The sequence below is a fragment of the Sciurus vulgaris genome, assembly GCF_902686455.1.
Source record: "Sciurus vulgaris genome assembly, chromosome: 5".
Taxonomy (NCBI): domain Eukaryota; kingdom Metazoa; phylum Chordata; class Mammalia; order Rodentia; family Sciuridae; genus Sciurus; species Sciurus vulgaris.
The window spans coordinates 94222064-94246338 of NC_136465.1; the positions used below are offsets into that span (position 1 = coordinate 94222064).

The following is a 24275-nucleotide window of genomic DNA, read 5'->3' on the forward strand; positions in this document are numbered from 1 at the left end:
AAAACAGCAATAAAATTACTGTATAAATTTTAAAGAAAATTTACATATAGTTCTGGAAAAAAGGGAAAAAGAAAGATAACATCAAAAGATATGCATTTCAATTTCTTATAGATCATCTTTTAGTATATCCTTTTCAATTTAAATCACTCAATGATGCTTCATTGCTCTAGGAAAATATATGAATATGGTCTCAAATAGAAAGTAAACATATTTTTTCACAGTTGGGCCCTTTCAAGAAATAATAGATGGTTACCTCGATCTGTGCGGTATGGTTGGCATAATATTTTAAGGCTTCATCTCCTTCATCTGGATCTGATCCTGGTTTGAGCATCTGCTGTAACAGTTTGTTGTGGCGAGCCAACTAGAGAAGGAAAAGGATAAAGGTTTGAGATATTTTCATTTGCCCTTTCTTGGTTCACACTTCAAAATTCCTTTGTCCATTTGTACACACAGCTTTGCAGTCCTGTGGTTAACAGTAACTAGTTATATTTCAAGAAAGTATGTCTATATTTGAAAGAAATAAATAATCAAGTCATTAAGAATCAGTTATTAATATTTTTGATTAAATTATGATTTTAATAAATACATGGCTGTGCCAAGAAGAAGAAATGCCCACAGTGATAGAGATATAAATAATATTCCCTATAACAAATTTAAACTACATGTACAGATAAAACTGCTTGATCAACAGTGCAATAGATCAGAGGGTAGTGGATGCAATATAAAGGGTGGCTTCCTGGGTGGGCATAAGTAAGCCTTTGTATTTCCGACTGGTTTCTCTTAATGGTACCTAATCAAAGTATCCCATCAGTAGTTTGTACTGAAGTCCTACACCTTTGCATCTTATTCTGTCAAAATTGGCACTTCGTGGCACTTCAATTTTACTGTAATTGAAACTGGGCATTTAAAAAACAAAAATTTTACCTTAAATTATTTTCAGCTACCACTGATAGAAGTAATCTTTCTCTCTTATTTAAATGATTATAGTATTTGCAGGCTGGTTCTCTTACTTTGTAGATAATTAATACATATTGCCTTCAGATGTCTCTTTTATGGTTGTCTTGAACAATTCCTGAGACCTTGCAATGTCTTTAACCTTTCAAATGTTCTAGTCTTCAAGTTCCCTGAGGATTTCAAGTGACACTCTGCTACATAATTCTTTTATTACTAGCATAGTACATGTGTCCCTTCTGTATCAGATACTATCCTAAGAATTTTAAGTCCATGATCTCATTTGCTCCTACTAAGAAATCCTGGGGTACATACTATCATTATGCTAAATTCAAAGATGGGGAAACAGAGGTACAGAGAATGTGGAACTTGTCTATAATAACATAACTAGAAACCAGTAGAGCCAGTATCGAACTTAGTATAGCTCCAGAATCAATATTTTATCAACATTATAGAGCAATAAACAAGTTCTACCAAAGGAACACTTTCCTTGGAAGAGACAATCTGACAAGTTAAATATTCATTCCATTGATGTTGCTCTAGAACAAATAATTTTTGAAACTATTATTTCAGAATTGACTTTCAAGCATATTTGTAAATCACTCAAGAAAATCATTTCCTGATTTTCACTTACATTTTATATTCAACTAAATGTGAATTATACAGATTTTTATTAGAAACCATAGTCATGAAACTTGATGTGACTTGTAGGTGTTTCTAAAAATCTAAATGAGTTTCAATGGATAAAATCATTGCAATTATTCAGGCACATCTAGCAAATGGCAAAAAGTAGATAGTTCATGAAGGTAAAACTAGCATGATTTTTTAAAATATTGAATCTAGGGCACAAGAAGAATTAAGGATGTGTTATGGTGTAGATATGAAATGTCCCCCAAAAGCTCATGTGTGAAGGCTTGGTCTCCAGCTGATGGTGCTGTTGGGAGGTGGTGGAACCTTTTAGGATGTGGGACCTACCTGGAGGAAGTCAACTTACTGGGGGGGGTGTCCTTGGAGGGGATACTGGGACCCTTGCCCCTTCCTGTCTCTTCTTTGTTTCCTGGCTTTCACAATGAAAGTAGTTTTGCTCACCATGGCTTTCACCTGAAGCTCAGACTCACCACAGACATCAGAGCAACAAGGTCAAGACTCGGTCTTGGACTAAAACTTCTGAAACTATGAGCCAAAATAAATCTTTCCTCCTTTAAGATATTTATCTCAGGTATTTTGTTATGGAGCTGGAAATGTAACACAGGCTGACTCTAAAATTATTGCTCTGAGCAATTAAAGTTTAGAAATGTCATTTACAAAGAGAAAATACAGGAGAAGCAAATTTAGGGGGAAAAGGTCAGGTTTGGGTCTGGACACCTAGAAACTGTCAATGTCACCCTAAAGGAGATAAGGAACATGCTGTTGGATAGGTTTGTCAAAAGTTCTAGGTAGAGATTAGGGCTTGATTATATATCAGGGTTGTCAGTGGTAACAGTTATAGGAAGCCATTGTTAGGTTCTAAGCCTCTGCACTAGGCACCAAGAGACCAGCCTAAACCTCAACATGAAGTCAATCGTACTAAAGCTCCATGGCACCAAACTGAAACTAAATTGCCATCTGAACTTCCAAGAAATCAAGAGAAAGGTTAAGAGTCAAATTCCCCATAAGGCCAATTTCAGTCTACATGACAGACTTTTTGATTTTTAGTTCTATTTTAATCTTTACAAATGGGCAATATAAAGTAACCTCATGTCAATCAGTCAGTTGTTTTTCTGTTGTCTATTTCCCTGCCCCTGTGTTACAGGGAAAGTAACTTTTTGTTCTTTATTCCTGCTTTCCTCAACCTTCTTCTGTTGATAAAACCAATCTCTTTACATTTATTGGACTTTATAGAGAATAAGTACTTCCCAAGTCTAGGTAAAGAATTTCATGTGTCTAGAATCATAAATAAAGCCAATCAAGATCTTTAAATAAAATTTGCTATAATTTTGCGTTTTGATGTCACAATATGGCTGACATTTAAAATCATGAACCTCGGTGAAATCATCTAAAATTGAGCTTAGACCAAGAAAAGAGCTCCATGGAATCCAAAAGAGATAAGGAAGATGAAAACCATCTGCAAAGAAGACTGAGATAGCTGGGTCAGCATGCAGAAACGAAATAGTGCAATGGAGCTTCTGGAAGCCAAGTAAAGAAAGGATTTCAAGGTGGAGGGGAGAGATCATGGGCATCAAGTGCTGCTGATAAGCAGGAAGTGCCATTCTGTTTTGCAACTCAAAGTCACTGAAAAGTGTGACAGCAGCAGCTCCAGGTGGTAAGGAAAGAAAAGTGTAAGGAGTTTATATAAGAATTGGAGGAGAGATTAAAAACAGTGAGTGTGAGTGCAGGAAACTCTTGAGGACCACTGCTTTTGGGGGAGCCAAGGAATAGAGTGGCTAGCTAGACAAGGAGACGGGCAAAAGGGAGCTTTTGTCTTTAAATATTGGAAATGTCAGGCTTGATTTTGATTTTGAGAAAATGGGAACCATTGCTGGAGTGATGTGAGGGAGTGTGGAATGGTACAGCACTAAGTAGAAAGGTTTGCCTTAGAAAATGCACCCCGGGGAAAGTGAGGTTTGGGGGTGGGGGTTAACTGTGACAGCAGAAACACAGAGAAGCTATTTTCTGGTTACTTTTATTTTCTTGGTAAAATAGGAGACTGATAATGAGAATGAAAGAGGAGGCACTGAATATTTAATGAAGCAAAGGTATGAAGCAGTCAGGTGAGGACAGAGAATGACTTGGAGAATATGTAGGAGTGTTGAGAAGCCCCAAGAGTCTCCTTTATGTATGGTCAGAATGAGAGAGATGAGCGTGTTCGTTGGGTTCTCTCCAGTGGCATTCGGCTATCTGGGTGCAGGCATACAGGAGACAGAAAGTTGTAACTAATGAGATTTGTGGTTTGGTTGGATGAGGTCAACACTACCAAAAAAGACAAACAGGAACTAAGAGTCTATGCAAGGAATTTAAACAGGACTATGGAATCTAAGCTGAAGGAAAGAGGAAGTGAAGCCAGGAGGGATCATAAAATTATGGTAGAATCAATGAATTGTAGCTTCTAATGAGGTTTTTAAAAAGGGTAGTAACTGGGGAACCAGAAGGAGGTGCTAGTGAGGAAGAACTAGTCCAAGTGCAATATTTGCAAAGAAGCTTACTGACAGTGAGGGAGCACTGATTAGTAATGATGAGTTGCAGGTACACCCATCCTGCTACCATCTAACTGTGTCTCACACCTCCTTCCCCACCCTGTTCAGATCCATTGTCATTGTTCATTAGGAACACTGTAATAGCTTTTTTTCCCTTTATTTATTGATTCTTTTTAGTTACACATGACAGAATTCATTATGATAAAATTATACATGCATATTTATATCTTATACTAATTAGTACCCCATTCCTGTGGATGCATACAATGGGGGGATTCACTTAGGTATATATATATATATATATATATATATATATATATATATATATATATATACACACACACATAGGAAAATTATGTCAGATTCATGTAATAGCCTGGTAACTGGTCTCTTGCTCCACTCCTGTCCTCCCGAGTCTAGTCTTAATACAGGAGTCAAGCTGATCCTGCTAGTCGGATTATGTCTTTTTCCTGCACAGAACCCTCACATGGCTGTTATCTCAGAGCAAGAGACCTGTCCTCACTACAACCCTCTGACCTTCCTATACCTCTCTCCTGCTTCCCTCCCCCTGGTGACTCAGTCCCAGTCACACTGGTCTCCCAACTGTCCCTTCAACCCAAGGAGCACGTTTTCAACTCAGGGTCTTTGCAGTTGCTGTTCTGTTCTGGATTTTCTTCTTTTAGACACCTGCATGTCTTGCTCCCCTCCCTACTTCTGGTCTCCTTTTCAATATTGTCTTGCCAGTAACCAAACTTTAAAAGATCAACCCACCCCTGGTTGATCCCCTGGTCCATTGAATCCCATTTCCTGCTTTAGTTTTCCCCATAACACAAACAATGATTTGACAGTATATTTTGTAATTGATCTGTAATTGATCTGTAATTGATTTTGTAATTAACTCTCCCCCTTCAAGAATGTAAATTAGGATATGATTTTCATTTGTTTCATTCAATGTTATATTCCCAAGGATTGGAACATTGTCTTACACAGAGTAGGTGCTCAATGAATATGTTTAATCAATTAAATGTAAACCAGAACTCTTTAAACCTTAGTTCATAGCCTCCCAAGGTAAAATAACTTAGTAACTTCAATAATTTCTCCTTAATTTATTAAAAAGCTTTTACTTCTTTACAGTTTATGATATTAAAATTAGTGCTGGGTAGGTGGCACATGCCTATAATCCCAGTGGCTCTGGAGGCTGAGGCAGGAGGATGGTGCATTCAAATCCAGCCTCAGCAAAAGTGAGGTGCTAAGCAACTCAGTGAGACCCTGTTTCTAAATAAAATACAAAAGGGCTGGGGATGTGGCTCAGTGGTCAAGTGCCCTTGCGTTCAATCCCTGGTACCCAAAAAAATAAATAAATAAAATTAGTAAGATTGTTTTAAGAAAACAATGCTATTTTATGCAACATAAAAAATAAACATATAGGTAAGGGAGTCTATAGAAATAATTTACATTTAGTATATCTTGTTTAGCAGAAACATTTTAAGGCTTCTCTTCTTTCTGCTGTCTTAATGAGATAATTTACATTTATTTTGTTTAATGGCAGATATAAAGCACTCTAAAAGGCACTTAAAAAAAAAAACATAACTTCTAGTTCTCCCTACCCATGTTCAAAGTCTTAAGTAACATTTTCATTCAGGATTATATAAGGACTACATATATCTTGGAAATTTTCAAATATATAATTTTAAAAAAAAGAAAAATAATTGCACCATTCTTTTCTACCTGTTCTTCTTTTATATTCTTTACCCCTGAGGGTCCTTCCTGACCAAGCAGCCTGCTTGCTCTTCTCTATTCTGTACTGACACAGTGCCCTGCACATACCTATATCATGAAACTTCTCATATTTTATCTTACTCATTATTTCTCTCCAGTGGGCTGTGACATTCTTAAGGAAAAGGGCCTGGTCTTACTCATCTCTGTATTCTCAGAGCCAGAAACAAAACTTAGTTCATAAAATAGGCTCAATAAATACGTGTTGAATCCATGAAGAAAGTGGCTAACTGATGACATACACCTGTGTGTTAAGACTAAGCATGGGCTTAGTGAATTGTTTCTATAAAGAAGAAAGGCGAAGAAATCTGATTAGAAATCAGATGATAATTCCCAGAAAAAATACTTTAGTGTTTTTTTCTTGCTTCATGGTTACTGATGTGTACATGTCCCTTCCAGTAGATTCTAAGTGATTTAGGAAAGGGCTATATGGCAAAGCCAGGACAGTAGACCAACCATACAAACAAAACACAGGAGAATTAAGAAATATCTTAGTGATTGTGAAGTACATGAAATGGTACCAATATAGAGTCTTTTTGGTCCAAATTTATAATTTGCTAAAAGTACAACACAACTTCTCAAAGACCAATTAACATATGCCCATTAGTTTTCAAAAAATTTAATTCCTTATATATGCAATTCTACTAAAAATATTATGTAGAATAACAATACTGTCAACCAAAGGCAATACATTTTCTTAATGATGGACTCTTTAGACACATTTTGTTTATTATAGCCTGCCATGTACCTTTTTATGACATTAAAACAACAATGACAACAAACCCAGCATCCAAAGAAAAAATAGTACTATCAATATATGCTCTGGAAAAAAAGGTGAAAAAAAATGGTAAGTTCCTGGACAGTTTGGCACATCATGGAAAGATGTCACAGTAAGAAATCTAATTTAAACTCTAATTAAAAACTGAAAAACAGGTAGTGACGATATTCGAGGACTACACCTTATGACATCCAACTTGACTATTGACAGAGACACAACAGTACTTGAAATTAGCTGATGTCACTACACAGAAAACCAAACCAGAAAACCAAAAACAATCAATATTAGTAATTATAAGAGTCTGAACCTGCGCAGCTTCCCTGAATGTTAAAAGGAATGATATCATAGGTAGGAAACCCCTGGGTCCTAGAAATATTTGTAATTCATAAGAATCTTCCTAGAAATACTTGAAATTTACAAAAAAACAATTGCCAAAATAGTAGCAATTATTTTATATATGGGAGGGAAATTATATCTGTTTGACATTCATAGTTAGTATGTGATGCCAAAAGAATTCTTCCAAAAACACTATTAGGCCATTATCACAAATAAGAATAACAGGCCTGGGATTTTTTGTCAACCACCATAATGACTATGGTTTTGGTAACTGTCCCCTAAAGGGAATATATGCCTGTGTGTTAAGGCTTGGTCCCCATGAGTCACATTATTGGGAAGTAGTGAAATCCATTTTTTTTTTCTTTTTTTGGGGGGGGTACTGAGGATTAAAATCAGGGGGAGTTTTATCACTGAGCTACATTTCTAGTCCTTTTCATTTTTTATTTTTAGACAGCATCTCACCAAGTTGCCCAGGCTGGCCTTGCACTTGTGATCCTTGCCTTAGTCTCCAGAATGCCTGGGATTATAGGCGTGGCTCACTATGCTGGCCAGGTGGTAAAATCCTTAAGAGATAGAGTCTAGTAGAAAGTTTTCTGGTATTGGAAGAGCAGGCCTTTGAGGAGAACATTGGGACCCCAGCCCCTTCCTCTTCCTCCCTTTCCTGTGCTAGGCATGAAGGGAACAGGCTTCGTGCTGACACACAATCCCCACCATGATGGGTTGCCTCACCATAGGCCAAAGCAAGGGGGCCAGTGGGTCATGGACCGAAACTCCAAAACAGTGAGCAAAATAAATCTTTCTCTTTATAAGTTGGTTGTCTCAGGTAGTCAGGAAAGCTAACACAATAATATTAAAGTATACATCAAAATGCAATATAATAAATGGGCAAGCATATGCATATATATTACAATATAATAAGTGGGCAGATATAGATCATATATATAATACATGTATATATAAATTTATTTTTTTAAGGTGGGGTGAAGAAGGAATCAGTAATACTGGCAGAGAAAGCCTTGTGGAAGAATAAAAACATATCCTCCATAGGTCAATACTGCTAAGAAGGGGTAAGGATTCCTTCATTATTTGTTGGAGATAATTGTGCACTTTCTCATCAATCATGACATATCTGTCATTCAGTTAAATAAAAGTGAAACCAAATAGGAATAAAAAATGTGTACAAACCTTATACACAACCACATATACCTGTAGCAGAGTCTTTGAAGAATATCATGCATTTTTAAATTCAAGAATGGGGAATAAAGATGACAATTTTGAGGTTTCTGTTTGGTTGGTGACCTTTATTAAAACATTCCATATTTATCTTCTTACCATTAGGATTTTAATGGTCATTAATGTTGATAGATATATACATAAAACATAAAGCATATATCAAGAAATTGTTTTTGAATGACAGTGAACAGTAATTATCCCTTGGTGCTTCTCATTTGTGGGTTTTTTAGTGTGTTCTACTCTTACTAATTGGTAAAACTGTGACACAGCAACTGGCTGTTCCAAGATCACAAAGAGAGCTGGAGCCTGAAGTTAGAATAATTGCCTTATGTGTTTAGGCTAATAATTGTGCAATGCTTTCAAACTGAACACCATTCCCATTTGAAGCAGAGATAAATGAGCAAAAGAGGGTATAAACTAAGGTTTTACCTATTCTTACATAAAACAGAAACTTTCATTTTCAAAATATCTGGGTTATTATTTTCCATCTGATTTTGTGATCCTGTTATGTGCAAAACTCAAGTTTAACTAGTGTGGTATTATAGAGATAAGATATATTTTGTTCTTTTTAGCAAACTGTCTTCCAGGAATTGGAGAAATTAAATAAATTATGTGATTAATATGAGGCAAAATAGGGCAGAATTACTAAGAATCACATTTGGTTTGGTGCCACCAGAAAAAGAATCATATAGATGTGTACCTGATAAAGAAAGGTCTTAATAAAATGCCCAAAGGTAGAAAGGAGAAAGGAGAGAATGGCATGAGAATACCCTGGTACCTATGATCTTATTTGGAAAGGGTCTTTGTAGGTATGATCAAATTAAGATGAGGTCATTCTGGATTAGGGTGGACCTTCACCCATTAACTAGTATCCTTAGAAGAGGAGAATATGGGCTCAGACAGACGCATAAGGAAGAGTCATGCAACAGAGGAGACTGGGTAATTTAAATCAAGAGGGGCCAAGAATAGCCAGTCAACACCAAAACTGGGAAGGGACAAATAAGGACCCTTTCCTTAAGCCTTCACAGGACGATGGGCCTGCCAATGCCTTGATTTAGGACTTCCAGCCTCGAGCATGGTGAGGTACCGTCTGCTGTTTTGAGCTGCCCAGTTTGTTCTGGTTTGCTATGGTGCTCCTAGAAAACTAGTACAAATACAAACCATAAAAAAATTTTCCTCTTAACTGTGACAAGGTGAAGTGAGATTGTCTTCACCATCCCTTTCCCTTGTATTGATAAGGGAATTGTGGATTAAAGAGGATCCATTTGGGAATGGTGCCATTTGTCCAGAGCTGCTGTCAATACTAAGAGTTCCTTAATAAAGAACACAGACCAGAGAAGTAACAATTCTTCCAGAAAGTTGATGCCAGAATTACTAGTCTGTTAAGAGTAGGGTCCAAGTCATATTAAGAAGAAGAAAAGTTGGGCTGGGGAGATAGCTCAGCTGGTAGAGTGCTTGCCTCGCAAGCCCAAGGCCCTGAGTTCGATCCCCAGTACCGCAAAAAAAAAAAAAAGAGTCAAGAAGAAGAAAAGGGCTTTCTCACATGAGACTGAACTGTGTGGTCTCAGCAAGAAAATAGACACATGGCAGGGGGTTACTTAGAAGGAAACCAGAAACCAGCTTCAGGCATTTCTGGTAGAAAGGAACACAAGGCCAGCAGAGCCTGGGTGGCAGGAAAGCTCTGTTGTATCCAGCGGAAGTCTGAGGTTAAACAAGGGCAGTGAGCAAGGACCCTTCTGAAGGAGGAAATGGTAGAGTTCCCCAAAGGAGAGGGGTGAGACCACAAGAGAGGTGAGCAGGAGAAGACAAGTGGAGAGAGAGGGTGGGGAAGGATAGCAAAGACAGGCTACGAGGAGCAGAGGAAGACCGTGATTTTTCACCAAATAGTAGAGTGGAAGGGGTTAGTCGGAAACAGTAAATAATCTCAGTCTTAAAAAGTTAATTTTCATTCTTTTTTCCTTTCCCAGACATCATTTTCCCTAGTCAAACACAGTTGTCCACATTGCCTTGAACAGATCTGGGTTTGCAACTGGAAGAGAGACAGAAAAAAATGACATTTCTCTGGAATTCCAAACTAAGCTCTAGAGAATCCAAAGACAAAGTACCCAAGGACAGCATGGCAAAAGGAAAGGGTGGACATATATGAGAAAGAGAAGGCTCATTCTGAGAAATCTGGTTTGACAAACTTGGGAAAAAGACAGCTGTGGACGATTCCTGGGCCACCAGAACAGAGGATCAAGACTCAAAGGCAAGCATGAAATCTCAGACATCTCAGACTGTTTTTTCTCATCTCTCTCTCTCTCTCTCTCTCCCTCTCTCTCTCCCTCTCTCTCTCTCTCTCTCACACACACACACACACACACACACACACACACACCTATAGGGACATACAAAAAACTGGTCCCTCCCCTCCTTCAAGCACAGTTGGAGGAGGGACCCTGGAACACCAGCATTACTCTACACACTAGTGCCTTTATCCAAGGAGCTGTAAAACCATTGTAAGTTTTATTAATCTAATATATAAATAAATCCACTATGAGCGTTAGGGATCAGTTATTTCCATTATAGCACTGGCCAAAGACAAAAGATATGGGCAAAATAATAAGGCATTCAACAAAAATTTTTTGAAAAGTTTTTTAAACTTAACTCCTGATTTTTGAATGAACTAGACTGCTATTCATTAGGACCTAGCTTAAATTTTAGCAAAGCAGTAATCAATTAGTGATTATATTAAATAAATGGCTTATAATGTAGGGCAAAGCAGGAGAAAAAACAAAACAAAAGACAATGACTCTCAAGAAACATTTTTAAAATGATTTAAGGCGGCTTTCAGTATGTAGGCTATCTTTTGTAATAAGATTTTGACATAAAGCCTTACAAAGTATTGTGATGGGCAGTGTAGGTTTCCTCCTTATTGCTAATGAAGGTCCTAATAGAATATGTTTCTGGGGCTGCTGTACAGGAATCACCTAGAAGCTGCTGTAGATACAGATTCTCAGGTGCCTCAGACTTTCCCAATCAGAAACTCCAGGGTGGGGTAAGGGTGCAGCCATCTGCTTCAATATTAGCCCTCCAAGTGACTGCTATCCTGCTCACATCTGTCAACTACTTCCTAACAGTAGATCTTATCACCAGAAAAACTGGATTTTTAACCAAAAATCTACCATTCGTTTAGTAAAATTAAACATAAAAGAATCAATGTTTTTAAAAGGCTTTTTTCCCCTTTAAAACATATAAGAAAAATACAAATATTTAGAGAATCTTACTAACAGTAAGACACACTTTTCAAAATGAAATTGGAGCCAGACATATAAAATGTGTTCCACTTAATTTTTAAGAACTAGTGATAACTAGTAGCTTCAGATTTCAAAATTCATTTTGCTCTCCTATAAAGATTCCTGTGTTAAAATGGCAAAAATTACTTTAGTCTCATCAAAATAAAATTTTGGTTTATAAAATACATAATACATGAAAAATATAGTTCGTAAGTTTGGTTTATTCTCATGAAAAGACTAGATGAACAAACTTTTATCTTCTAAACCCAGTTTTTTCCCTTATAATTATTTAAGACAAATTCATTCATTATTTCCAGTTTTCAACTAAGACTGGTCTTATCTTTTCTCACTTCTAGAGTTTAGAAATTACTTATAATTTTATATTTTCATGCAAATTTTAATGAAGTAAAATGCTTAGCTGCTTCTGATATCAACATCAGAATACAGATTAATAAGTCTGAATGACTAAAACTACATGAAAACAACAGGTCATCTTATATGACATCAGTATTTTAATAATTCAAATTTGTTGTTGTTGGAGTGTCCTTTTCAAAACACATAAAAATATTTTAAGATGAGAAAGCAAGAGCAGAAAATGATTCTACATGTTAAATGGGGTTATCCAAAAGAGAGAGAAACAAAAAAGAAAAAGCAAGGGATCTCTAGTAACCCCACCAATGAGGCAAAAATTGGAGCTTTTTCTTTTGTCCTATAGGTTGATGAAAGAGGTAAATTTCTTCTACCTTACTTCTTCTTGAGGTAACTAATGACAAGTCTTTGAAATTTCTAGGCCTCTCTCTTCCCACGCAGGAAGTAATGCGTTTTCTTCAGATCCAGAGATGAGAGGATACGGCTACCTGAGCCGTTTGCTAGGTAGTTCTCATCCATGTCTCCTTCCTTGTGGTTCTTCAAATGTGGTCTGAGAAATACTAACAAACCACAAGGACCTTCTCCACACTAATTCTCCAAGTGATGCATAGGTGCGAGATACTTTTTATTTGATGTTGGTGTCACCTGTACTTAGAATATAACTCTCAGAAGGACAGGGATTTTGTTTTGTTTGTTTTGTATTGTACTCCACGCATCTAAAACCAGGTCCAGTGCAGAACAGTTGCTTAATATTTCCTGGATGATGGATGGATGGATGGATGGATGGATGGATGGTAGGTACAGAGTATTTTTTGTTTGCTTATTTGTTCATTCATTTTTAACTGGTATATGTTTTACATTCCCAAAGAGAATAATTTTTAGAAAATGATGAGTTGCTATATTCTATGTAAATGTGAAAAATGTTTTAATTCCTATTTCTGGAATAAACTAGACATCTACTTACAAAAATAAATAAGAAGGATGGTTTGACTTATCTTTTCCAAAGCATTCTGATTCTTTCACTGTTTTTTAGAGATTGTTGCATTTTCTTCCAAGAAAGCACCAAGAGGTGAAGAAGGCAATCTTTTGGGGGTCTTTGACCTATTAAAATAGTTTTTGTGATTGACTGGGAAAACTTTGCTTCCCAAGTAATTGCGGGAGTAAGTGGACTTATTTATATCGAGAAATTACTTCTGGTTCCACCGCTGATATTTCATAGCAACATATTCAAGGTTTTTGACCTTCTTATGTCTGATTTGCCTAGCTGTAGAGTAACAATAATACCTACAATAATCTAAGAGAATTACTGAAGGATCAATTCTCCTTAATCTCTTAGTTCCCAAACCAATGGGACTCAGTGAAGAGCGCTGGATTACTATCCGCTCTATGAGATACCTCTTCTAAGAATGAGTCAATTGCTTTTGGGTTGCTCATAGTCTTGACAAAGCCACCTTAAAGTGGGTTAATTAAAGGCTTGAAGTTATAATGATGAGTTCCACAATGGTTCTCCCACTGCCAGTGTGCTCAGGAATCCAATGTGAAGTGCAGAAATTAGCCAGATGTAAATCGGGGGTGGAATATGAAGGGTTGAGAAGAAGTACTGTGAGATAATTTTCAGGAACTTTAAACTCAATTGCTTGAAAGCATTTCAACTGTAGGTTTCTTCAGCTTTCTATTTCTGCATCACGCCAGACTGAGAAATATCATGCCATTGCTTTCTCTATGTTTAACTGTCTAACGGTTGCTAAAAAAAAGGTCAGCTTTTGTTCGACAGAGTGGTTTCTAAAGGGAGAGAATTACTGCTCAAATGAACTTCTGCATTTCAAAGGCAACTCTAATAAAGGAGGGAAATGAGGTGGCAAGGTGAATCTCAACTCTAAGGATTCAGATCAGTTGAGTCAAACTGAAGAGACAAAGAAGTTTGAACAGCTGCATCTGATACTTACTTGCTCATTCTGTGACAACCAGCATCCTTTTAAATGTTACCTAATCATTCAGAAGTTAAATGACCCAGGTTGCAAATGAAAAGACCATGTAAGGTCAAGAGAGAAAGAAGGGGACAAAGAAAATTTAGGTAAGTTCATGTAGCAAAACTTCTTTACCTTCCTTAAAAAAACATAGAGCTAATTGATAAAGAATACATTTAAGGATATAGGCATTGAACAAAAAACATATAGGTACTAAGATACTGCCTGCATTATAAGTTTCTTTGTTATGTAATGAGGTCATGAATTATCTGTAAATAAAAATATTATTACCAAGGTCAGGTCCATAAAGTACTTTCCGTATGACATTAACATAACATAAAGACCCTCTTCTCCCAAAACAATACCAAAAAATATTTTTTTCCTCCTTAAAACTTAAAACACCATGAGCTAACTACAATGATTAATGTATATCTTGCATGTTCATTCTAAAATATTTAACAAATCTTTGGTGTGTGCCAAGTAATGCTCCAGGCATTGCAGTTATAAAAGCAAACAAAATAGACAAAAACTCCTGCCCTCAAGGAACTAACTCTCTGTTGGTGGAGGAGACACAAACAAATAAACATGCATTATATGAAAATATGAAAATTCTGAGAACAGAGCAGAAGATGGAAGCAAGGAGCAGGGGCTGCCAATGGAGGCCATTATTATAAATCAAATGGTCACAGATCATTTTAACAGAAACTTCAAAGGCAGAAACAACAAATTCAAAGACATAAGGCAGAATTTGGTTCCAAAGCACAGTTGTGAGACCACTGTGGCTTGAACAGAGAAAGTAAGGAGGAAAGTACCAGAGCAAGTGAGCGGGAGGGGCAGGTCATATTGGGAAACTTTTGAAGTCAATGCAAAATCTGATTTTTGCTGAGAAACTGGAAGATTCAAAAGTGTTGAGCAGAGAGGTAACATAATCTGCATTATGTTTTTTTTCTTTAGTTTTAGATGGACACAATACCTTTATTTATTCACTTTTTATGTGGTGCTGAGAATCGAACCCAGTGCCTCATACATGCTAGACAAGTGCTCTACCACTGAGCCACAACCCCAGTCCTGCATTATATTTTTAAGGGTTCATTGTGGTTGCTGTGTTAGAGAAAACACTGAGGAATGTACAGGCGAATGGAAGCAGAAAGAACAGTTAGGATTCTATGGCAATGATCCAGTTGAGAGATGATGGTAGTGGAGAGGAGATGGTAGCGCAGAATGTGCGCAGATTCTGGAACATAGGGATCAAGAAGGATGACAGCAGAGATGACGAGAGCATAGGGTTGCCCCGTGGTTAGCACCACAGGCTCTGGACAGATCTAGGTTCAAATCTCATCTATCCTATTTGCTCATCAAGCCAACTAGAGGCAAGTTGTTAGCTTTCTCTTTTAGCAAGAGAGGTTACTAAGAACACTTTTTTAATATTTACCTCAAAGAGTTACTGTGATGTTCAGATGAGACACAGTATCTGACACAAAGTACTTGATGAATATGAACTAAAATAATAATAATAATAATAATAAAGAAAGAGCAATCAGGGGCCTGACCAGGGTCATACTCTGGTTCACCAGAAGACATGGAAATGTTGAGTGAGGAGATGAAGATGGACATCAGCAGCTGGCATTTTGGAACAATTACTTTGACTTCTTGGAAAAGAGTGGATTGAAGAGGGCCTTAACTGGAAACAATGAGGAGATTGCTGTAGTTGTCCAGGTAAGAACTGATGGCAGCAGTAGGAAGGAACTAGCAATAGGAGTGGAGAAGCGTGAGTGGCCGAGAGGAGGCAGGGAGAGGTGCTGACTGGCTGGGCAGACAGTGTGGTGAGGGGGTGGGAGGGTCCAGGGCAACACCAGCCTCTAGCAAACGTGCCACTCCCTGAAGAAAGTGTTCAGAGTAATTCTGGAAAGAGACAGAGGATGGCTTCAAGACTAAGGCCCCTTGCCCTGCAGTGCACTCAGATTACAACCTACAGGAAGGAGAAGGTCAGGGCCTCCAGGGGAAGCAGGAAGAGCCCAGCTGCCTATCACCACTGCACCCAAAGCACTGATATTTTCTTGATGTTAACTTTTGAAGACTTCTCCCTTAGTTTGTGTCAATGTCAAACATGTGGGAGTGACCAACTGCAACTACAAAAACAAGTTACATGAAAGGTAATTCTAGAATCAGTGACACCATTAATAAAATAGGGGGTGATGGAGGGGAACAATTTCAAGGAACACTTGCCCCAAGAAATTGTTTTCTTTTAAAGCTGCATAGATATGTTTGTTTATTCCTTTTGGAGCTCATTTGTGGGCCCTCTTGCAGCATCCACTTAGGATCTGAACCCTGGGGCTATCTGAATTCAAGCCCTTCCCTCCCCTAATGAACTTAGGGAGGGTTGATAGGCGTCTCTTTTCTGCTTCAGCCTCAGCAATCTGAGCGTGAAGTCCTCCCTGCAACTCCCAAACCTACTGACATTCAATTTGTACTGTCGCTGGGATCCCAAAGCATGCCTTACCAGATGAGAACCATAAAGTGCCAGGCAGAATGGGTATATGTGAAAACAAATGCCTAGTCTGACAGATAAAATCTGCTTTTGCAAACTAGACCCTGTGAGTATTTCCAGTTAGCCCTTTTCAGGTTCTGCTTTTAGGTAATGCCACCCGTGCTAAGAGAAAGCAAATAAAAATATGAGGAGCCTTAGGAAATCTTGAAGGGTGATCATTTTAAATAAAGTACATGCGCACAAACACCCACTTCTTCTGAAGACTAATCATGGTATAGTAATGGTATAAAGTCGCTCTGAGTGACATCAAGACAATTTGAGTTGCAATGCCTCTAGTGTTTTCTCATTTCTCCCCTGCCCTCTGGGCTTTAGGTCTGAAATATTGCTGTCATTCTGGTTAAGGCAGGGGTCAGAAGAGGACACCTTGCTGAGCTGCTTTGAATGACTGCTCCTCTGACTCCCATGTGGAGAACACCTTCATTCCAAGTCATAATTGCACAGCTCCCCTGTTCACAGCTCTCCAGGGTGGGTGCCCACCACTCAACTCAGGTTTCTCTTTGTAGGATTGCTAAGTGCCACAGGCAGGGCCAGGCTGACAAGTGCACTTTGCGTATTGAGTTATTTAAGGCCATTGGTCCCACCCTCCTTTGAAAGTCTCTGTCCTCCCTTACTTTTGAATTTCATTCCCTCAGACCTCTCATTTCAACCCATTTCTGTGGTTTTCTCTTCCCCTTGCTTTCCTCTAACTTTTGATACTACTTGGTTCTGTTCTTGATCTTCTACTCTTCTCATTCAATCGCTTTTCCCTAGAAGTCTCATCTCTGCTCATTGATGTTTAAGCCTAGCTCTCATTCCTGAGAATGAAGCACACAGACTTAACAACTGCTTGTTGTATACCTCCAACCCAATGTCTCATTAGTTCCTTAAATATTAAAGGTCTAAAACTAAGTTTCCTTCTCCAAACTTCTCTTGCCCTAGTCTTGCCCACCAACGAACTTCATGCCTAGGAACTATACAAAACTCTTACATTCTTTTTGCTCTCCTTAAACCATTCCTAGTCATTAAATCAGCTACAGACGAAGTGGAGCCAGACTTAGGGGAGGGCAGTGGAGATGGCTTCTCACTGCATGCAGACAAAACCCTTAGCATATCTACATGGCCTCTAGATTTGACCCTGACCACCCCCTCAACCTCCTCACAGGCCCTCTTTCTTAGTCTCTTCTTGTTTCATCATTAGGAACTTTGCATCTAAGGATGTTGCAGAATCTCATATTGTTTTATGGGACCAAAAAGTACATACATGACCAAGAAGGAGAGAGCTATGATTTTTATTCATTAACTTCAGTGCAAGCTATTATTTTAGCAGATATTTGCTTATTGATAAACAGAGGTTGGTTTAATATCTGAGAAGGGATTGGGTTTTAGCAGAAATAAAATAAGTAACAATCAGGTTAGGATGATACCAGGAAGGTGGAAAGCACAAAAGGAGAAGGAAGAGAAGGAAAGGAGAAGAGGTTGAATCTGGGTCAGGTGATCAGGCTCAGTCAATTAGGGAAGGAAGCTAAGAAGGACAAAAGTCTGGAGTAGTTTTTTTTCAAACTGTGGTCTGCAGACAACTCAAATAAAAATATCCCGGATGTATGGTAAAAAGTGATTTCAGATCCTACATCGAACCTATTCATAGTCTCTGCAGACAGGGTCTAGGAATTAGAAGTAAACTACATTTGAGAACCTCTGCTTTAGACCTCAACATAACACACAGTGCTTCCTAAGGTATTCATCAGATGGAAGTGGAAAACTACCCTCTCTAGCTAGTTTTTTTTTTTTTTCTTTTTTCTTTTGTCCTGTGGCTTACTTAGCCCCCTAGATCTGTCTCATTGCAGTCACTCTGCCTTCACTTCCCCACTCCTGCTTCCATTCTGCCTGATTCATTCACATTCCTGATTCATACTAGATTCCTTCATCTTTTCCATTTAATGAATAAGCATGAGCCTGCCCCGATCAACTTGTTAGCGAATTCTCATTTATCAGGCTCCAGCTATCCACAGAATACGTAAGTCATACCATCACAGAAATGGAAAAAAGGACCTCCAGTGTGTTCCTTTTGTCCCATCAAAAATTCTGAATGTGTGTGTGTGTGTGTGTGTGAGCTCACATGAGCACTGCAAGTCACACTCATAGACAAAGTGAATTAAACTTTATAAAATACGAAGTTGAAAAATACTTAAAAATAAGTGGCCCACCAGTTCTGATTCACAAAGATATTTCAAATATGCAGTATGGAATCTTTCCCATCCTGAAGATTATAAAAATCATCTACAGCACAGTCTGGCAATCTAGAGCTCCTGAGTCAAATCTGTTTTGCCACCTGCTTTGTAAAAATGAAGTTTTATTTGGTAAACAGACAAACGCATGTGTTTACATATTATCCATAGCTGTTTTTGCTCTAGGATGGCAGAGTTGAAAATCTGCAACACAGACAGTATGGCCTGAAAAGCCAAAAATATTTGCCATATGGCACTTTGTAAACCCCTGATAAAGTAACACAAACTCGCAAATAGTTTTCAAGTCTCATACAGCAGACATAAAAATACATAGATATATATAAATTCTATATGGATAGATAGATGTCTTTTGACATTTTTAATATTCCTAAAATTGATCTTTCATTGATAACATAAATCTCCATAAGGGACTTTCCAGAATTTTCCCCTACTGTAGAATTTCAGATAGTCACTTGGTTGTGACGTGAAACGGGAACTTTTTTTGTCTATTTTGGTCTGGCTGAGGATAATGATTTCCCTTTCTGAGGTCTGACATTTTTTAGTTCAACAGTTTTATCTACCAATATTAATTTGTCACAACGGTCTATCACTTCACTGTGCCTCTGTAAGTAATTTGGAAACTCAAAATTCATCAAAAGCCACAAAAGACAAAGGCTGAGTAATCTCATCACATGATTAGTAAGACCCACATAACTCCGTAATTCTCTTGACTACTACATCAGGAAAAGCTATTTTCAAATATCACTTTAATATTCCAGTACTTGATCTATTGACCAACAGTTGATAATCAATAAAGTGTTAGTTGGACCTCTGTCCTGCTGTCCCATCCCACCTGATGCTTCTACAGTGTGGTCTTCAGGATAAAATGTCAACTGAAGAGCTGAACCTTCTACACTTACGTTTGAGCTGGAAAAACAAGTTGATCAATAAACATTATAGGCAGATACGTGCTAGCACAAAAAAAAAGACACACATATCCAGATCATTACTTAGTGTGTTGACATAAGTGTTTTTATTGGCTTATGTGTTTACTAATTGTTTTCTCATGGGACCCTTTATAATTGATCTATCTTTAAATACTTACTTAATAATGTTAAAGTATAAATTAGTACATGAATAAAAATATAATCATTAAAAAATCCTTTTAAGACCTATAATAATGCTTTTGGGTTGGCAGATATTTTCTAACACAGATTTCTCTTTCATTTTTTTTTTTTTTTTGTTAATTATGTTCAGCATTTCACAAAATCATCAATGTCTCACTAGTTTTATGGCAACATAAATAAGAGCAAAGTACTCTGAGGAACAGTTTGGACAAAATATGTGCTACATCACATTTCAACTAATATTTGTATGGAATTGTTTTTTGGTACTTAAAATCCTCCAGAGTTGCTAAGAGGTACCCCTCCTCTGCTGCCTCCCAAAGTGCCTGTCTTCGCCATCTTTGATTCTAGTTCCCAGGAACCTGACACATACACACCATGCTGAATACTGCCTCCCTCTATAATACTTTCCCTATAATCCTATAATGAAAATGTTTTCCTCTTTTTTTTTTGCTTATCTAAATCTTATCAAGCCTCAAAAGTCATCTAAAATGCAAGTCACTCCATAAAGTCTTATACAGCAACTCTAGTCAATCTAATTCCTTTGTAATCATCTACAGCATCATTGACTATAACAAGCACTCATTTAATCAACCCAGAATATTTATGAATTTGATCACATGCTATGCACTGAAAGACATTCATGAATAAAACTCTTACAGAGTTTGGAGTCTCCTGGAGACAGATAGGTAAATAGGCTACAATAATCCAGTGATGTATGTTTTGTGATATAGCGCAGTAAGCAATGATGTATCACATGACAGGCAAAATCCAGTGCTGGGTTAGAGTAACGATGTGAAGCGCAGGCCCTGGAATCTGAGTGTCTGGTTGTACACAACATGGAAGAAGCAAGAGTTCCGTTATGGGTATGTTCAGTGTTAGATGCTAAAAAGGATCCAAATGTGGAGGCTGAACAAGCAGTGGAGGTACCAGTCCAGTGTTCAGAAGAGAAGCCCATGCTGAAGATAAAAATGTGGGATTTATCATGGTACTGCTGGTACTTACAGTCATGTGATTGAATGAGATCGCCCAGGGAGTGATCACTGATTAAAAAGCCAAGAGATCCAAAAATTGAGTCCTATAACACTGTGACCAGAACGCCTCAGACAGAAGGAGAGAAGAATAGGAAACAGTGAAGGAGACTGAGAAGAAGGAAAAAGAAAGATCAGAAGACAGTGCTGTGTGAAAACTAAGTGAAGAAAGTACTTCAAGGAGAAGAGAGTGACCAACTGGTCAAATGTTAGTGACAGGTCAAATAAGATGAGGAAGAGGACAAACCATCAGACTTAGGGAGGTGACAGTCACTGCAGTCCACCTAGAATATATTGATGGCATGGTGGAGATAAAAGCCCGCAATGCATTTAAGAGAGAAAGGAAAGAGAATTGGAGGTAACAATTATGTACATTCTCTTGAGCAGTTTTGCTATAAAAAGGAGCAGAATTTTGAGCCAGTGGGCTAGAGGTTTTTCAGAGAATCAGATGAACATGCTTGAATACTGAGTGAATGATCACATAATTGAGTATAGAGTGAACTCAATCTGTTCCTCAGACTCCTTTGAGTTCTCTCCCTGACACATTCTGGCTCTTGTGTCCATGTTTTCCCAGGTATACTCCCACCCTGAGATCCCAGGGCACCCCAGATACGCATTTTCCAGGGGACTTGGTGCAATGTGACTGTTTCTGTGTCTCTTCCTGGAATAAAAGGTGAACCTCGTAAGAAGAGACTATGTGTCATTTCCACACCCTGTGCATCCCACCTGCTACATGATTGGTGTCCATAGAACCCATGCACCAAGAGGAACAATCAGTGTGATCCCAAGGAGGGATGCCAGTTCATTGAGGGGAGGAATTTCGGTCTGTCTGATCAGTTCTTTATTCCCACCACTGAGAAGAGCAGGCTTATTGCATACCTGGGCAATTAAGCTAAATCTATTTTTTCAACTCAATATGTTAATCTTGTGATTTTTTTATATATATATATTTTTAATTACAAATCATAAATTTACATAGGGCAGTGTTGTTTGATTCATTCTGTTATTTTTTTTTCACTTCCCCCCCACCCCTCTCACCCCGTTATTCCCTCTATACAGTCCTTCCTTCCTCCATGCTTACCACCCTCCTTATCCCTAACCCTAAACCTAACCCTAACACTAATGCTAACCCCTCCTACCCCCCATTATATGTCCTCACCCGCTTAGCAGCGAGATCATTCGTCCTTTAGTTTTTTGAAATTGGCTTATCTCACTTAGCATGATATTCTCCAATTTCAACCATTTGCCTGCAAATGCCATAATTTTATCATTCTTGATGGCGGAGTAATAGTCCATTGTATATATATGCGACAGTTTATTTATCCATTCATCAACTGAAGGGCATCTAGGTTGGTTCCACAATCTGGCTATGGTGGATTGAGCAGCAATGAACATTGATGTGGCTGTATCTCCGTAGTATTCTGATTTTAAGTCCTTTGGGTATAGGCCAAGGAGTGGGATAGCTGGGTCAAATGATGGTTCCATTCCAAGCTTTCTGAGGAATCTCCATACTGCTTTCCAGAGTGGCTGCATTAATTTGCAACCCCACTAGCAATGTATGAGTGTACCTTTTTCCCCACATCCTCACCAACACCTATTGTTGCTTGTGTTCTTGATAATTGCCATTCTAATTGGGGTGAGATGAAATCTTAGGGTAGTTTTGATTTGCATTTCTCTTATTACTAGAGATTTTGAACATTTTTTCATATATCTGTTGATTGCTTGTACATCTTCTTCTGTGAAGTCTTTGTTCATTTCCTTAGCCCATTTGTTGATTGGATTATTTATATTCTTGGTGCAGAGTTTTTTTAGTTCTTTATAGTTTCTGGAAATTAGCGCTCTATCTGAAGTATGAGTGGCAAAGATTTTCTCCCACTCTGTAGGCTCTCTCTTTACATTACTGATAGTTTCCTTTGCTGAGAGAAAGCTTTTTAGTTTGAATCTATCCCAGTTGTTGATTCTTGCTTTTATTTCTTGGGCTATGGGAGTCCTGTTAAGGAAGTCTGCTCCTGAGCCAACAAGTTGAAGGTTTGGACCTACTTTTTCTTCTATAATTTGCAGGGTCTCTGGTCTGATTCCGAGGTCCTTGATCCATTTTGAGCAGAGTTTTCTGCAGGGTGAGAGATAGGGGTTTAATTTCATTGTGTTGCATATGGTTTTCCAGTTTTCCCAGCACCATTTGTTGAAGAGGCTATCTTTTCTCCATTGCATATTTTTGGCACCTTTGTCTAGTATGAGGAAATTGTATTTATTTGGGTTTGTGTCCATGTCCTCTATTCTGTACCATTGATCTACCTGTCTATTTTGGTACCAATACCATGCCGTTTTTGTTACTATTGCTTTGTAATAGAGTTGAAGATCTGGTATTGCGATGCCCCTCTGCTCTTTCTACTGAGGATTACTTTAGCTATTCTGGGTTTTTTGTTCTTCCAGATGAATTTCATAATTGCTTGCTCTATTTCTGTAAGGTACATCATTGAGATTTTAATTGGAATTGCATTGAATCTGTATAGCACTTTCGGTAGTATGACCATTTTGACAATATTAATTCTGCCTATCCAAGAACATGGGAGATCTTTCCATCTTCTAAGGTTTTCTTTAAGTTCTTTCTTTAGTATTCTGTAGTTCTCATTGTAGAGGTCTTTCATCTCTTTTGTGAGATTGATTCCCAAGTATTTTATTTTTTTTCGATGCTATTGTGAATGGGGCACTTTTCCTAATTTCTCTTTCTGAAGATTCATCACTTATGTATAAAAATGCATTGAATTTATGAGCATTGATCTTGTAACCTGCTACTTTACTGAATTCACTTATGAGTTCTAAGAGTTTTCTGGTGGAATTTCCAGGTTCCTCTAAATATATAATCATGTCATCAGCAAACAGGGATTGTTTGAGTTCTTCTTTTCTAATTCGTATCCCTTTAGTTTCTTTGGTTTGTCTAATTGCTCTGGCTAGAGTCTCAAGAACGATGTTGAATAGAAGTGGTGAAAGAGGGCATCCCTGCCTTGTTCCAGTTTTTAGGGGGAATGCTTTCAGTTTTCACCATTTAGAATGATATTGGCCATGGGCTTAGCGTAGATGGCCTTCACAATGTTAAGGAATGTTCCCACTAACCCCAATTTTTTCTAGTGTTTTGAGCATGAAGGGATGCTGTATTTTATCAAATGCTTTTTCTGCATCTATTGAAATAATCATGTGATTCTTAACTGTTAGTCTGTTGATGTGGTGAATGACATTTGATTTCCAGATGTTGAACCAACCTTGCATCCCTGGGATAAAACCCACTTGATCGTGGTGCACTATCTTTTTAATATATTTTTGTATGCAATTTGCTAAAATTTTGTGGAGAATTTTTGCGTTGATGTTCATTAAGGATATTGGTCTGAAATTTTCTTTCCTCGATGTGTCTCTGTCTGGTTTAGGTATCAGAATGATATTGGCTTCATAGAATGAGTTTGGGAGGGTTCCCTCCTCTTCTATTGTATGGAATACTTTGAGAAGTATTGGAAT

The 24275-nt window shown here is 37.9% G+C and overlaps 1 protein-coding gene across 2 annotated transcripts in view; it reads right to left on the reverse strand.

Moving 5' to 3' along the window:
* Window positions 1-24275, reverse strand: part of ITPR2 (inositol 1,4,5-trisphosphate receptor type 2) — a 525070-nt gene that overhangs the window by 97435 nt on the left and 403360 nt on the right. For both annotated transcript variants that reach the window (XM_079139251.1, XM_079139250.1), the window contains one exon: window positions 254-361. In XM_079139251.1, the coding sequence (XP_078995377.1) occupies window positions 254-361 (108 nt within the window). The remainder of the gene's footprint in view (window positions 1-253; window positions 362-24275) is intronic.